This window comes from Alosa sapidissima, chromosome 22 (assembly GCF_018492685.1).
Source record: "Alosa sapidissima isolate fAloSap1 chromosome 22, fAloSap1.pri, whole genome shotgun sequence".
Classification (NCBI taxonomy): domain Eukaryota; kingdom Metazoa; phylum Chordata; class Actinopteri; order Clupeiformes; family Clupeidae; genus Alosa; species Alosa sapidissima.
The window spans coordinates 30,903,512-30,919,507 of NC_055978.1; the positions used below are offsets into that span (position 1 = coordinate 30,903,512).

The 15,996-nt window shown below is 41.2% G+C and overlaps 1 protein-coding gene across 2 annotated transcripts in view; it reads left to right on the forward strand.

The window, feature by feature from the left end:
* dnajc2 (DnaJ (Hsp40) homolog, subfamily C, member 2) overlaps positions 1–15,996 on the forward strand; it is a 22,770-nt gene continuing 6,774 nt past the window's right edge. Inside the window, exons 1-10 of one of the 2 annotated variants that reach the window (XM_042079219.1) lie at positions 1–237; positions 860–1,050; positions 2,192–2,267; positions 3,393–3,491; positions 4,894–5,035; positions 5,174–5,254; positions 12,122–12,187; positions 13,155–13,246; positions 13,443–13,564; positions 15,715–15,864. In XM_042079219.1, coding sequence (XP_041935153.1) covers positions 183–237; positions 860–1,050; positions 2,192–2,267; positions 3,393–3,491; positions 4,894–5,035; positions 5,174–5,254; positions 12,122–12,187; positions 13,155–13,246; positions 13,443–13,564; positions 15,715–15,864 — 1,074 coding nt within the window. In that variant the 5' untranslated portion in view covers positions 1–182. Of the gene's footprint in view, positions 238–859; positions 1,051–1,107; positions 1,121–2,191; positions 2,268–3,392; positions 3,492–4,893; positions 5,036–5,173; positions 5,255–12,121; positions 12,188–13,154; positions 13,247–13,442; positions 13,565–15,714; positions 15,865–15,996 lie in introns of those variants that run through there. The other variant, XM_042079220.1, reaches the window with a different exon arrangement.

Below are 15,996 nucleotides of genomic sequence, written 5' to 3' on the forward strand. Positions count from 1 at the left end.
GCACGGATGGATTTGGATGAGAGGCCTGGTTTAATGCACTTGCATAGCTAGAATAGGCCCATGTGGTATGTACCATAACCGGGCGACATTATCTTACACCTACCACGTTTGATAAAGGAATAGTCATATATGCAGAATATAACCTGTTATGATAGTTTGTGGAGGCTATTGAAATTCCGAAGATGCTGAAAGAAGCATTGGACGGCCAAGTAACAGTCGTTTGCAATGCCATCGTTGGTGAGTGCTCCGGATAACAGAAATAGTGCTGAACCTGACACTTAGCCGGCTAACTAAGTTAAAACGATCTTTCTGGCACAATAACGTGATATAATCAGCATGTGAGCTTACGAGAGAGATTAGATAGCCAAATTCGTTGCCATATACAGGACTGGTTCGGCGAATTAGTGTCAAACCATAAGGAATTCAAAGTTAGCCTTGCAGTCATTACCAACGACAGTAACGTACCTAACAGTTAGTTACCTCTTTACTTGAGTTGTCTGACAATTTCTATAAGTTGTAACTTTGAGAGTTGTGAGTTTATGTAACCAGTTAGATGAAGATAAATTGACATTACAATGATCTTTATTTACAATTGACTAAAGTTATTGGTAGCTCATCAGATATTTGGGTAGTGGTATTTATTAATTTAACCTATATATATCTTCTTCTTTTTGTTTCTGAGAGCAAATTGTTTGTCTGTCATGGAACAGAGCCTTCTCTAGGACCCCTGATTTAATTGACTCATGCTCATGGAAAAGATATGACAAGATTTTAATTTCAAATTGTTATGCCCATCCACACACACACACACACACAAACAAACATACACTCTCATATCCCCATACACACACACACACAGCGTCTGTTCAGATCCAGGTGGAGCCAGTGGGCCGCTGGTTCGAGGCCTTCCTGAAGAGGAGGAACCGTGATGTGTCCACGTCGTTCCAGGAGCTGGAGGAGGAGGAGGAGCTGTCCGAGGAGTCGGAGGATGAGGAGCTGCAGCTGGAGGAGTACCCTCTGCTCAAGACCCTTGACCCCAAAGACTGGAAGGTACCTGGGGGGCGGGGGGTTTGGGGAGGGGGGTTGGTGATTGGAGGACGACGACCCCAAAGACTGGAAGGTACCTGGTGGGAGGGGGGGGGGGGGGGGTTTGGGGAGGGTGGTTGGTGATGATTGGAGGAGTACCCCAAAGACTGGAAGGTACCTCGGGGCAGCTGTGGCCTACTGGTTAGGGCTTCGGACTTGTAACCGGAGGGTTGCTGGTTCGAACCCCGACCAGTAGACATAGGCACCTAACCCCTCAGTGCTCCCCGATTTGGCACCTAACCCCTCACTGCTCCCAGGGTTGCTTTGCATCGCTGTGCATTTCACCGCCACAACGCTCGGTGTTGCCTGTGTCTGCGTCGCTCACCACCGAAACAAGACTGTATGACCAAAACGGTAGCCTACTCAGAATTGCAAACCCCATACACTGTCGTGCCAAAATATTAATCTTATTTGTTTGGCCTTTTCTTGCTTAGATTTTGTACAAAGTATCGACAAATAGACACAGTACAATCCATTGGCCTAGTTACTGTAACCAGAAAATAAGTCTGAGGGTATTTGCCAGGTGTCTGCCAACCAGTTTAAGTTATGGTAGCAAGCGAACTTTAGCATAACTGCCCACAAAGTACTGCTTGCTGGCAAAGTGCTAATTCCAAAACGTTACTGACTTGTAGACACTTTACAAACGGATAACCCCGTCATTGTAACCAAAATATGTCTGAGTTTATTTACAAAGCTCAGGTCAGTGAACTAGCATGTTGGTAACTCCCCACAGTAGGCTGCTTGAAACACCGACTATCAGGACGAGTTGACCAATCACAGTCCTTGTGGTCTGTGTCGCCTCGACGCAAAGTTAAAATTTTTTGGAGGTACGGCGGAGGGGTCGGAGAGGGGTCTGCGGGGGAACACCGTTGATTTGACGCAGAAGCGTAAAATTGGCTTCACATGGTAAATGTGCCCGTGATGGCACTGCACTGCACGTGATGGGACTCATTCTTATATATATATATATACACACTCATGATGTTTGTGTTTCTCTGTGTTTCCTGGTCAGATTTGATTGGATTCTGATGTGATCTAGGGGTGTGTGTGTGTGTGTCTACTGAATATGTGACCCTAATGCATCTGTGTGTGTGTGTGTGTACAGAATCAGGATCACTACGCTGTTTTAGGATTGGCCCACTTGAGGTACAAAGCCACACAGAAGCAAATCAAAGCTGCTCGTAAGTCCACCCCCCCCCCATTCCATCCACGCATACACACACACACACACAAACACATTCCCTCCTTCTGTCCTGTGTGTGTGTGTGTGCTCATAAATCCACCCCCCATCCCCTCCTTCTGTCCTTCCCTCCCTCTGTCCTGTGAGTGTGTGTGTGTGTGTGTGAGTAAGTCCCCCTCTGTCCCGTATGTGTGAGCGTAAATCCCCCTCTGTCCCGTGTGTCTGTGTCTGTGTGAGTGTGAGTAAGTGTGTGTCGTGTGTGTGTGTGTGTGTGTGTGTGAGTAAGTGTCCCTCCATCCCTGTGTGCACTACTGGTGTTTAATATGAATAAATGTAAATGTGCTGCTGCTTGGTTTACACAACATACACACGCATACACACACACACCTGCACGCACACGCATACACACACACCTGCACACACACGCATACACACACACACACCTGGCCAGCTAGCTTACCACTACATGTACTGCACACACTGCACTAGCTGGCTAACCGCTACATGTACTGCACACACTGCACTAGCTGGCTAACCGCTACATGTACTGCACTAGCTGGCTAACCGCTACATGTACTGCACACACTGCACTAGCTGGCTAACCGCTACATGTACGGCTGCTGGTTTCACTCTGCTAACACTAATGTGTGTGAGTTATGTGTGGTGTTCTGCACTACATACTATGAACAAAGTGGCAACGGTAACATGGGCTATACTGATATATGAGCTACACTGAGTACACTGATATATGAGCTACACTGAGTACACTGATATATGAGCTACACTGAGTACACTGATATATGAGCTACAATGATTACACTGATATATGAGCTACACTGATATATGAGCTACACTGAGTACACTGATATATGAGCTACACTGATATATGAGCTACACTGAGTACACTGATATATGAGCTACACTGAGTACACTGATATATGAGCTACACTGATATATGAGCTACACTGAGTACACTGATATATGAGCTACACTGAGTACACTGACCGCAGGCGTGTGATTGGTGCTCCCTAAAGGCAACTCTTGTAATCACTCCTCAGAAAAAGTGATGGTGTTGAAGCATCACCCTGACAAGCGTGTGTGTGTATGTATGTGTGTGTGTCCTCAGATAAAGCGATGGTCTTGAAGCATCACCCTGACAAGCGGAAAGCTGCCGGAGAACAGATTGTAGAAGGAGACAACGACTACTTTACCTGTATCACTAAAGGTAAACACAGCTCACCTTATTACTAAAGGTAAACACAACTCGCCTTATAAGGTAAACACAACTCACCTTATTACTAAAGGTAAACACAACTCCCCTTATTATTAAAGGTAAACACAACTCCCCTTATTACTAAAGGTAAACACAACTCACCTTTGATACATTATCGCGTCAAAATCTCTTTTTAAAACACTAAGAAGGCTCGACACAAGTTGTCCAAAACCTTTCTTTTTAGTAAACTATGTGGACACGAACAATGTTCTCAATGCTAAAGTTCCTGTGTAGAGACACTGATGATACTTGGATCAAAGTTTCATGTTGTGTCGAGCCTTCTTAGTGTTTTAAAAATAGTGATTTTGACGAGATCATGTATCAAAATAGTAGTGCCCCTAGCACTCCCATTCAAAAGGCTATTTGACCAGAAAACGACAACGTGGACAACAGGACGAACTTGTGGCGCTTCAGACGTAATTATGCTTTTAAACGAAAGTTTGACTTGGGTACAATCACAAAAACACCCTAGGATGCATTTTGGCGAAAGTTAACGCTTTAACATCAGTCACGAGTCACAGCTTGCTCCTCAATAGTGCTACAGGCTGTGAGTGTGGTGGTCATTAACCTCAGCCACAATATACTCACCTGGTTGTGTGTGTGTGTTTGTGTGTCTGTGTGTGTGTGTGTGTGTGTGTGTGTGTGGTGGTCTGGTTTGATATGGTATCCTCTCGCTGCAATAGAGACTGCCAGAGCTTGTGTGTGTGTGTGGTGATCTGTTCTGATATGGTATCCTCTCTTTCTGACTGCAGCAATAGAGACTGCCAGAGCTTGTGGGCTAACTAGTAAACAGCATCAGTAACGTGCATCAATCGGGAACTCGCTAAATGAAGGAAATGGGTGCTTTACTTATTGATCCGGATCAAAGAGACAATAGCTTACCAAGTGGTGTTTTTGTAACTTCAGTGTAGATGATTGTGATTCACTGCAACTTCAGCAATGTAGGCTACCTTCCTTACCTTCGAAAAATAGTTCCGTAGGCTACAGCTGAAGCCCAGTCTGCCTCAGTGAGAATCCTAAACGTTCTCTGTGTTCAGTCTTCGATCCTGATTGGCTGCATTCGTGCTAACTAACAAATCAGACGGTGTAGTGGGCGGGACAATGCTCTTGACCACAGAGTAGCAAATGCAGGGAGTGAGAGACGCTTTACAGACAAAATGGCGTGTTTCATTCTTTATCCATTTCAATATCGGCTTATCGGTGGAAAAAATGACCGATACCGATTATTATAAAAATGCTAAATATCGGCCCTAATAATCGGCCAGGCCGATAATTGGTCGACCCCTAGTGTGTGTGTGTTTGTGTGGTGAGTGGTGATCTGGTCTGATATGGTATCCTCTCTTTCTGACCACAGCAATAGAGACTCTCTCAGATCCTGTGCGCAGGAGAGCGTTCGACAGCATTGACCCCACCTTCGACAACAACGTGCCTTCCAAGAGCGAGGGCAAGGAGAACTTCGTAGAGGTCTTCACACCTGTGTTTGACAGGAACTCCAGGTGAGCACAAAAACACGCCTCTCTGATTGACACTTTAGGCTAAATTGATTTGTGATTGGACACTTAAGGTGCTGCTTATCTCTGATTGGATAGTCTGGTTTGTATTGATAACCTCATCCTTTTTTCCACCAATCACAGGTGGTCCACTAAAAAGCACGTCCCAAAGCTGGGAGGCCCTGACGCCACCTTTGAGGAGGTGGATAATTTCTACTCGTTCTGGTACGTCTCTGCTCTGCTCGTGCGTGTGTGTGTTAGTTTAGTTTATTAGTTTAGTTGACAGGGACCATGTACAGAACTAGTTCTACACTAGAGTTGGCTAGTTAGCTAATTTGCATCTGTGGTCCCTGGGCAGGTGTTAAAAAGACAATGAAATACATACGAAACATTACAGACCGTATCAGCAACAAGACACAACAAAATTACAGATATAACATCATACAAATCACATAAAAAATTTGGTGTTCAATGATCGCATTATTGATTTTCTTTCAGCCAACTCTTCAAAGAAGTTTTAATTTAAACAATTCCTAATATTTAGTTCCTTTTTCCAGTAGCTTGGAATGAGAATGCTGATCGCCCAAAAGCGGTCTTGTGTGTGTTAGTCAGCCGCAAATATGGTTTGACCCCAAAAAAATTCTAACAAAAGGTTTCTCAGTGGTTTATAGTAGTATCAGATGTACTTAAAAACATACTAAAAGTTTACCAAATTTTGACTCCAAGAAAGGCCCCATTTTCAAAATGGCCGCCATCAGGTCCTTAAAATGACCATTACTCCTTTGTATTCCTCCTAGACCAGGAATACTGGTGCATGGATGGTACCTGGTACATGTGTTGGCCATGTAACATTCTAATTAGCATATTTGCATGAGATAAGTGATTACAAGTACCATTTATATATTAAAGCAATTGGTTACAAATATATTTATGCAAAAAATAAGTAAATTTCCCTTAAGTCACTGCATATTTCTCCTTTCTCAAATCGTTTTACCAAGTGTTGGTGGTTTCTGTGGTTCATAACCATTCTTTTGATTCCAATAAAGAATAAATTCATTAGAATTGTGTGGTACTGTAAAATTAGTCAAAACAGGTCTGGAACCGTGAAGGCTCAGTACCGCTAACCCCTTTCATTTTTTAGTTTTTATTTTTTAATATATTTTTTATAATGCATTTTGGGTTTTTTCTTTTTGTTTTTTTTTTACATATTTTTTAATACTTTTCTTATTTATACATATCTTTTTCTGTTTTCTTTAGTTGTTTCCTCTTATTCTGGTTTATCTTTTATACTTTTTTGCACTGTGACCTTCACTAGATTCACCATTGGTCGTCACACTCTTCCTCCCATAGAGGTTGATTATAGTGATTCTCGCAATTCCCAACTTGACATGCTCCACAAGCAGGCATGCATAGTCCATATGCCCTGCAACTACACCGTTGTGTTCGGCAGGCAGACGTGCAAATGCAGTCGATCATCTGCTTTCTGGGGCAGCAGTCTTACTAGTCATAACTGGCAGGACCCAATTGTCCACTAGTTTCCATCCCCAATCTACTGTGTTCATGTCACCTTCCTTTCCAATCCACACCATGATCTGGAAGTAAAACCTTTGGCAGTGGCATTTGGTTGAGGACTCAGTTGGAGGCAGTAGTTCTGGGGTTACAAATAATTTGGCGGTAACAATTTTCTTGCTAGACAGGTTGTAGCGCAAAGAGGCAAGTAGAGAACAGTAGGCCTAAGATGTAAACCAACAATAGTAAACTATTACTAGCCTATAACCACAAACCTTTATTACAGGCCTACAATAAAGTAAACTGGTCAAATCAGTTCCTATCATGGGTGACTGTAGTTCTTCAGAGCCCTATTTTTACTACCCCTGCTGTCTGTACCACGTAGACACAATCATCAATAAGCATGGCATGCTTAGTGGACACCATTGTATACACGCAAAGACGCACCTCCATTCACAGACGCACCGTGACGATCACTGTCAATAGTTGATCATAATCTCCAAAAGGCAGATATTCTCCTTCAGAATCAGATTAGGTGAATAGCATAGCCTACCCAAGACTTCATCACACGTGAACGTTTTTTCAACATTTGGTGTCGACCTATTTCTACTTCAATTTGTGCAAAATTATGGCCTGCATCGCTTCCGCGTCATTACAAACAAATGAACCTCTTTGTGTTTCTCGCGCATATTAGTATTTCCTGAAAACTTTGTGCAGCGAATTTGGGCTTGAATCAAAGCTCTGGATGTCTAGCAACTAGTGGAGGAGAGTACAAATGAGATTTGTCACCGTACTTGGAGCTATCGTGTTGTTGTTTGTCGCAATTAAAAAAAAAATACCCTCAAGAGCCGAATTACATTATTATTTTGACATTAGGTCGCGGGAATTGGCCCGCGGGCCGGGAGTTTAAGACCCCTGATTTAACTATTCAGCCATTGCAACTGTTAGTTGTCATCAACTATAACTCCCGCCAACTGTTTCCTCTGCCCACAACTGTTTCAAAATAAAAGTCCTCACTACAATAATTCCCTATTAAATAATTTAACAATTTAAACTATTTAACTGTTCAGCCATTTCAACTCTCAGTTGTCATCAACTATGACTCCTGCTAACTGTTTCCTCTGCCCTCAACTGTTTCCAAATAAAAGTTTGTTTTGCATTTTATGTTAATGTACGTTTTTCTTTTTCATGCACTGGTAATTCCTCGAAATTACATTTTCTAGTTAGCACTTTGCGATTAAACCCTTAGCGATCTGGCTCCGTAGTGAGGATCAAGTTTTATCAACTTGATAAAAATGGCAATACTACCCAAATTCCTTTACCTCTTCCAACACATCCCAGTGATAATCAACAAATATTTTTTTTCATACACTGGATTGCCATTAACTCCTTCTTCTGGAGGAGCAAACCGACAGTCAGCCTCCCTGGGTCCACACAGAACTTTCCTTCTCAGATTACTCCCTGGGTCCACACAGAACTTTCCTTCTCAAATTACTCACTTCACTCAGTGATTTCCTCTCAGTTACAATGTCACAAATCCAATAGTCTGGAATACCATCAATTCCGCTTGAATAGATTCTTCACCGTTGCCAACAACCACTTATTTCCTCCATCCCGTTCCGACCCTTCGTTTCGTCTCTGGTCTACTAACGGTCTTGTCACTGTAAATGACTAATACAATAAAGGTGTTTTTTTTCTCCTTTTCTAAACTGTCAGCTAAATATAATCTACCTAATGCCCATCTCTTCATGTATTTTCAAATTAGACACTTTGTGCAGAAGCTATTTCCCAACTTCCCTGAACATCCCCCTGAGTCAAAAATGTGCTCTCTCCTATCCCTCAACTCTAGTCAAAGATGCCTCATCTCTACTATTCATAGCTTCTTGGATACTTTACACACAGACCCTACCAAAGCCTTGAAAAACATGTGGGAACAGGACCTGGCCATTTCAATTTCAGAGACCCAGTGGAAGCACATGCTTGACCTGGTTCACTCCTCCTCCATGTGTGCTAGGCATGACCTGTTGCAATGCAAGATCTTGTATAGAGCACACCTTACTCATGCTAAGTTAGCCAGGATATACCCTGATAGAAGTGGTGCTTGTAATAGGTGCAAGGGGTCACCAGCCAATCTGGTGCGTATGCTTTGGTCTTGCCCGAGATATTCCAAACCTTTGGGAGTGCCCCTAACTGTCCTTGCACTTCTTTCCCACATCTGTAGTGTTGAAATTTTAGCTTTAAGAATTCTTGCAGTAGAAAGTTCCATCATAATAACATCCTGAAAGTATATCAGCCATTTTTTAACAGGAAGTGTATGTGGCGGTATCCACCTCTGCACAATTAGTTTCTTTGCTAAAGCCTGCAAGGCAGACTTTATGCTGTTTTTCTGTAAACTTAATTTGTGAGTCATCATTAAGCAATAACAGTCTAGGTTGTAAAGGAATATCCATTTCCAATACCTCTGACAAGTGGACACCCTTTCTAGATTACATAGCATCTATTGCTATTAGCCCTGAGAACATTTGAGCTGGCGGAACTCCCTCACAAGCATTAGTCTTTATCTAATCTTTATTATTTTTAACATTTTATTATTGCCTGTGTTATATTGGTTAGTTATTTTGTTGATTGGTTTTGTTTGATTCTTTCTTTTATATATATTTATATATTATTTTATATATTTTGTTGTTGTTTATTAAGTGTGTGGTGGGTTGGATGGGATAGTGTAGGGTGGAATAAGCTGACATTACTGCTACTTTGCCTTTTATATCTTTATATGTGTACATTGTAATCATTGTACACCTTTATACTCAAAAACATCTATAGAGGATGCATTACCTTATTCAAATTGAATGAATGGCCGTTTTAGAGGGTTTACACATAGGCCTCTGTTCAGGCTAATTCAGAGTTGTTTATGATCAAAGTTATACAACTCCAATTTAAGTTACTTTTGGGTGCAATAACTTTTACATTGAATGTCTTTTTGCTAAAGTCTGTTTTAGCAAAACAAGGGCATGGGTCCAAAGACACACAGAGTAGGAGTTACATGACTAAATCGTTTACATCTCTGGTTCACCCCAAACAAAGATAAATCTTTACAGTAATTTCACAAAATCATGTATTCCATAAGTATGTAATCATGTCAGTGCAATTTAGACAAGTCCAATGGATTTATATACCCAGAAAACATGGGGTTAGACACCAAGATTACTTGGCTAGGTCAAATAATGAAGGAGTTTAGGATATTTTAAGGGCTTTCTGCCCATCTTGGACGCCATCTTGAAAATTACACTTTTGTAGTGGTCAAACTTTGGTAAACTTTTAGTATGTTTTTAAGGACACCTAATGCTACAAAAAACAGCTGAAAAACCTTTTGTTAGAATATTTTTAGGGTTAGGTGTTTTTTTTTCCATATATGCAGCCGCCTATGTGTGTCTGTGTGTGTGTGTCTGCTCTTTGTACGATACCATATGATTTTGAATTATGATGATGATGAATTTTCCCGTTTGAGACATTTGTCTTGGACTCTCATGCTGCTTAAATAAATGATTCCACAGCACAATGAACACAAACAACAACAACAATAAATTATTCCACAGCACAATGAACACAAACAACAACAACAATAAATGATTCCACAGTACAATGAACTCAAAAAACAACAACAACAACAATAAATGATTCCACAGCACAATGAACACAAACAACAACAACAATAAATGATTCCACAGCACAAACAATCACAAACAACACCAACAACAAAGGCAAACTACATATAGACGTAGACGCCACAACACCAGTGGGGTATACTAAGAAGCATGTTAGACATATCTAGGCTATCTAGTAGGGGTGTAAAGATTAACCGATACGTGTCTATCCGTTTTTAACGTGTAAGATACGGCTACATCGATATGTGAAGCCCCGTATCGGAAAAAAACTGAAATGAACCGGTCGTTATATCGATTTACTTGTTATGAATCGGTTAACAACGTTTTCTGCTCGCTCAGACTCTCATTTACGTTCCAAGCAGCGCGTTCATCCCACTTCCGGTTTTGAAACTATACGTGGTACGGAATTGTGGGTAATGCTGTTCGTTTTTGGTTACATTCATTGCCCAAAGTTGTCAAATGACCTCATTACCCATACATCTACTGCAACTTAAGCATGTGACAACTTGCACTCGGTCGGCTTTTGTTTTTCGAAAATCCAGCGCGAAATTAAACACTTATAGCATTCCTAAACAGCAACGATAGTCTGTCGAGTAGCCTTACCTTTGATGAAGGGATTTCCTTAATGTTAAATAATAATTTGTCCCTTGCTGCTAAAACGATGCCCAAATTATCAGCCAATGATTTTGTTCATATTCACTCAGACTTGTGGCATTTTAGGTTTCTGCATTAGGTCTACTGTTGGAACAAAATAAGCCCAGAGAGTTCATTGATTTGTAGGCCTATTTTATTCTTGTAGGCTAGGCTATATGAGAAAAGGCCAAGAGTTTCTTAAGCACTTTTATTTTGGTATCGTCTTACCTCAACAAGGCTACAGCTCCATGAAAACAATCAGATATAACTCTATAAAATCTATCTATAAAAATGTGAAAGATCTATAAAGTCTATAAAAATGTATTTTTATGTTGTATTTAGCTGCTGTGTTTGACTGAAATGTAGACTATTCTTTTTTCATTTCAATACAGTATGAAACAAACCTCAGTTTAGATAATCATATTCACACATTTTTTTGGACTAATTGACATGACCATGATAATTGATAATATAAAATTAATGTGCACCATGAGCAAATGATAAAAAATCTTTCAGAATGCTTTCCATTCTTGGAACTGCATCGAATCGTACTGAATCGTTTTTTATAAACATGTATCTTTTCTTGTATCGACTCGTGCCCATGTATCTAGATGCGAATCGTATCGTCTTTTACATGAGAGATTCACACCCCTACTATCTAGACATATCAAAGCTACAAAAAGCCTTAACTCTGGGTATAAGTTAAGTGATACTACAATAGCAGTTATGTGATATATTTGTCAGCTCAGATCTGTGCTCGTTCTCGGTGTTGGGATGATGTTGGCCAATCATGAAACGTGGAGACGCACAAGACCGTTTGTGTGTGTGTGTGTGTTGGTGTGTATATTTGTTTGTTTATAAGTATATATATATATATATAAGTGTTTCCTGTTGTCAGGTACAACTGTGTGCACAGTGTGTGTGTGTGTGTGTGTTAAAGAGAAGTGTTTTCTGTTGTCGGGTACAATTGTGTGTACTGTATGTGTGTGTGTGTATGTTTGTTTGTAAAGAGAAGTGTTTTGTGTTGTCAGGTACAATTGTATGTACTGTGTGTGTGTGTTTGTTTGTAAAGAGAAGTGTTTTGTGTTATCGGGTACAATTGTGTGTACTGTATGTGTGTGTGTGTGTGTGTGTTTGTTTGTTTGTAAAGAGAAGTGTTTTGTGTTGTCGGGTACAATTGTGTGTGTGTGTATGTAAAGAGAAGTGTTTTGTGTTGTCAGGTACAATTGTGTGTACTGTATGTATGTGTGTGTGTGTGTTAAAGAGAAGTGTTTTGTGTTGTCAGGTACAACTTTGACTCCTGGAGAGAGTTCTCCTACCTGGATGAAGAGGAGAAAGAGAAGGCCGAATGGTAGGGCACACACCACACCCACACACACACACCACACACACACCACACACACACCATACTCTCTCTGCAAGCACTTTTACAGATGTCAAGTCAGCTGTCAGACTCGGTAGAAGACTTATTGGGTCACTTTAATGCAAAACAAGTCAAACATTATGGATGCCACTGCTCCACTATGGAGGCAAAAAAGAGAGTGTAGGAAGACTGAAAGAAAATGGCGTAAATACAAACTTCAGATTCACTATGAAATCCTCCGCACGTATAACTCTGAAATATGCAAAGCAAGACAGTCTTTCTTTTCTAACAGTAGAAGTTCAAATAACACTCGTGCTCTATTTCCAACTGTCAAGAAGTTAACAAATCCCCCCTCACAATTAGCGCCTGAACTTCTCTCAACTAATATATACAATGAGTTTTCATCTTTTTGTCAAAGGTAAAATTGACAAAATCAGAGTCAATATATCTGCTCAATTACTAATTCACCATCTGGAAGTTCCAGCTACAAATAAAGGGAAACTTAACTTGATAGAGCTGGTGCAGAATCTCAGCTCTTCCACATGTGTCTCTTCCAGATGTTCTTCACATTGTAAATGTATCACTGCTGTCTGGCACTTTTTCTAAGTCACTGAAAACAGCTGTAAAGTCACTTCTCAAGTAGAATAACCTGGATGCTAAACAATTACAGGCGCTTATCCAATCTAGCTTTAGTAGTCTTTAATCAACTAACCACCTTCCTAACATCAAATGTGTATTTTGATTACTTTCAGTCTGGTCACGCACACACACACCACACACCACACACACATTTGAATTATTGAAACATTTATTTACATCTACCGTACATGTTTTTATTTTAGTAAATGCTCATGAAATAGCAGAAATAATAACGTTTGAATTATTCTTCAGTTATTTGCAGGGTATGATGTGTCATGACTTTAACGTGTGTGTGTGTGTGTTTGTGTTTGTGTAGTCGTGATGAGAGGAGGTGGATTGAGAAGCAGAATCGAGCTTCTCGAGCTCAGAGGAAGAAGGAGGAGATGAACCGCATTCGGACGCTAGTGGGTAAGTGTGTGTGTGTGTTTGTGTGTGTGTTTGAGTGAGTAAGGACAGCTGGTGTGTGTGGGTAAGTGTGTGTGCGCGTGCGTGTGTGTGTTGTGTGTATTATTACACAAGTGCACACGTGTGTTTGTGTTGGGCAGATACTATGATACCTTGACGTGTGTGTGTGTGTGTGTGTGTGTGTGTGTGTGTGTTGCAGATACGGCGTACAGCTGTGACCCCCGGATAAAGAAGTTTAAGGACGATGAGAAGGCCAGGAAGGAGTCAGAGAAGAAGGCCAAAGCTGAGGCCAAGAAGAGAGAACAGGAGGAGAGAGATAGGGTCAGTCACACACACACACACACACACACAATGAAGAAGGCCAAAGTGGAGAACAGGAGGAGAGAGAGAGAGGGTCAGTCTCACATACACACACACGCACACACACACACAATGAAGAAGGCCAAAGTGGAGAACAGGAGGAGAGAGAGAGAGGGTCAGTCTCACACACACACACACACACACACACACACACACACACACACAAACACAAACACAATGAAGAAGGCCAAAGCTGAGGCCAAGAAGAGAGAACAGGAGGAGAGAGATAGGGTCAGTCACACACACACACGCACACAATGGAAAAGTTACAGATTTATGAATACCGATTTGGGTTCCTGTGGACAAGGCAATGGTCAGTAGTTCGGCCTTGTTGATTAACCCTTAGAACCCTAAGCTGTTTTTAGGGCATTTTTACTACCTTTATTCATAAGGATTTATTCTGGTCATTGTAAGTGCCACACACACATATTATATATTGTTTTTTTCAGCAGAGTCTGATGTATTAGTATTAGCATTGATTTTATTTAGATTTTTAAAGAATTAAAATATAAAAAGTGTATTATAAAAATTCTTAAATTTCGACATGTATCTCACCACAGCAAGCTCATAGCTCTACATGCATTTCATGTGTGTGTAGGGCAGACTGTCCTGAATCGGGCAATATAATTGCCATGTTGGAGGGATACTCTGGGGCTGAGCAATTTACAGAAATATGTGGTGTGTGATTTACGGAAATAAATGCCATTTTTTATTTAGTGATGAAAAATGACCTTTCTGCGCTCCATATTTGTGACACGAACTGATCTGACCTGACTTGACCCAAGTTTGCGTGTTAGCATGTGTGCTTATGGTGCATGCACTCATAATGATTCTCAACTTTTTACTGCATTGCCATGAACAAAGTAAAGGCAAAAAAGGTGTTTCTTTGTTGAACAAATTGGGATGCAATGTGAGCCTTGAATTGGATGCCATGCAGGAATTTGCTAGGATCTCAAAACTGGATTATGAACATGTTTTGCCATAGAGAAACACACGATAGCGCTGGATTATAAACATGCTTTGCCACAAAAACAGACAAAAACGTGGGGTAAGTCCAGCTATATGAAGTTATTATTTTGCTGTCACTTTGTCTGTTTTATAACCCAGAAGGATTTACTTAGTCAAATGATAGCTCTGTGTCTCCTCTTTCATCTGACATACGTGGCATATCTATCCAATCACGGGTCCGCGAGTAATTCAAACGAATGGGTGTGCAGCGTTGGTTTGTGTACATGACGTTACTATTTTGCAGTCACATCGTCTGTTTTTATAAGCCAGAAGAATCGATATCCATGGTACCAATGAATAGCCCTGTGTCTCCTCTTTCATCTGACATGCGTGCCATATCGATGCGATCACTGGTTCGCGAGTAATTCAAACGAGAGTAATGGGTGTGCAGCGTTGGTTTGTGTACATGACGTTACTATTTTGCAGTCACATCGTCTGTTTTTATAAGCCAGAAGAATCGATATCCATGGTACCAATGGATAGCCCTGTGTCTCCTCTTTCATCTGACATGCGTGCCATATCGATGCGATCAATGGTTCGCGAGTAATTCAAACGAGAGTAATGGGTGCGCAGGTGAACGCAGAGAAGTATAGACTGTAAATATGATGCAATGATTTTTTTTTATTTTCATACTTGATCGTACAGACAAGTGCGTAGTCTCGTTGGAAAGCCCCACTTCTTCTCTGTCATGCAATAAATGTTTCATCTCGCTGCGATGAACAGTCGTGGAGCAATGTAACAGAGAAGAAAGGGTGTGTTTTTTGACACACTTTGCGTCAATCGGGTTCTAAGGGTTAACCATGTTTGAGTTGCGTTTTATTGATCGATGATTGGGGTGTCCAGGCTCCTGTGTATTGATCGATGATTGATTTATTGTATTGTGTTGGATGATTGATTGATTGTATTGTGTTGATTGATTGTATTGATGGATGATTGATTAGGGTGTCCAGGCTCCTGTGTATTGATATCGATGATGGTATTGATTGATTGTATTGTTGGATGATTGTGTGTATTGATTGTATTGATTGATGGATGATTGTGTTGATTGTATTGATTGATTGATTGATTGATTGTATTGATGGATGACTGATTGGGGTTTCCAGGCTCGGCAGGCGGAGCTGGAGGCGGCGAGGCTGGCCAAGGAGAAGGAGGAAGAGGAAGCTAAGCAGGCCGCCCTGCTGGCCAAGAAGGAGAAGGACGTACAGAAGAAGGCCATCAAGAAGGAGCGGCAGAAACTCAGGACCACATGCAAGGTGAGGAGTGTGTGTGTGTGTGTGTGTGTGTGTGTGTGTGTGTGAGAAACTCAGGATCACATGCAAGGTGAGGAGAATGTGTGTGTGAGAAACTCAGGACCACATGCAAGGAGAGGAGTGTGTGTGTGTGTG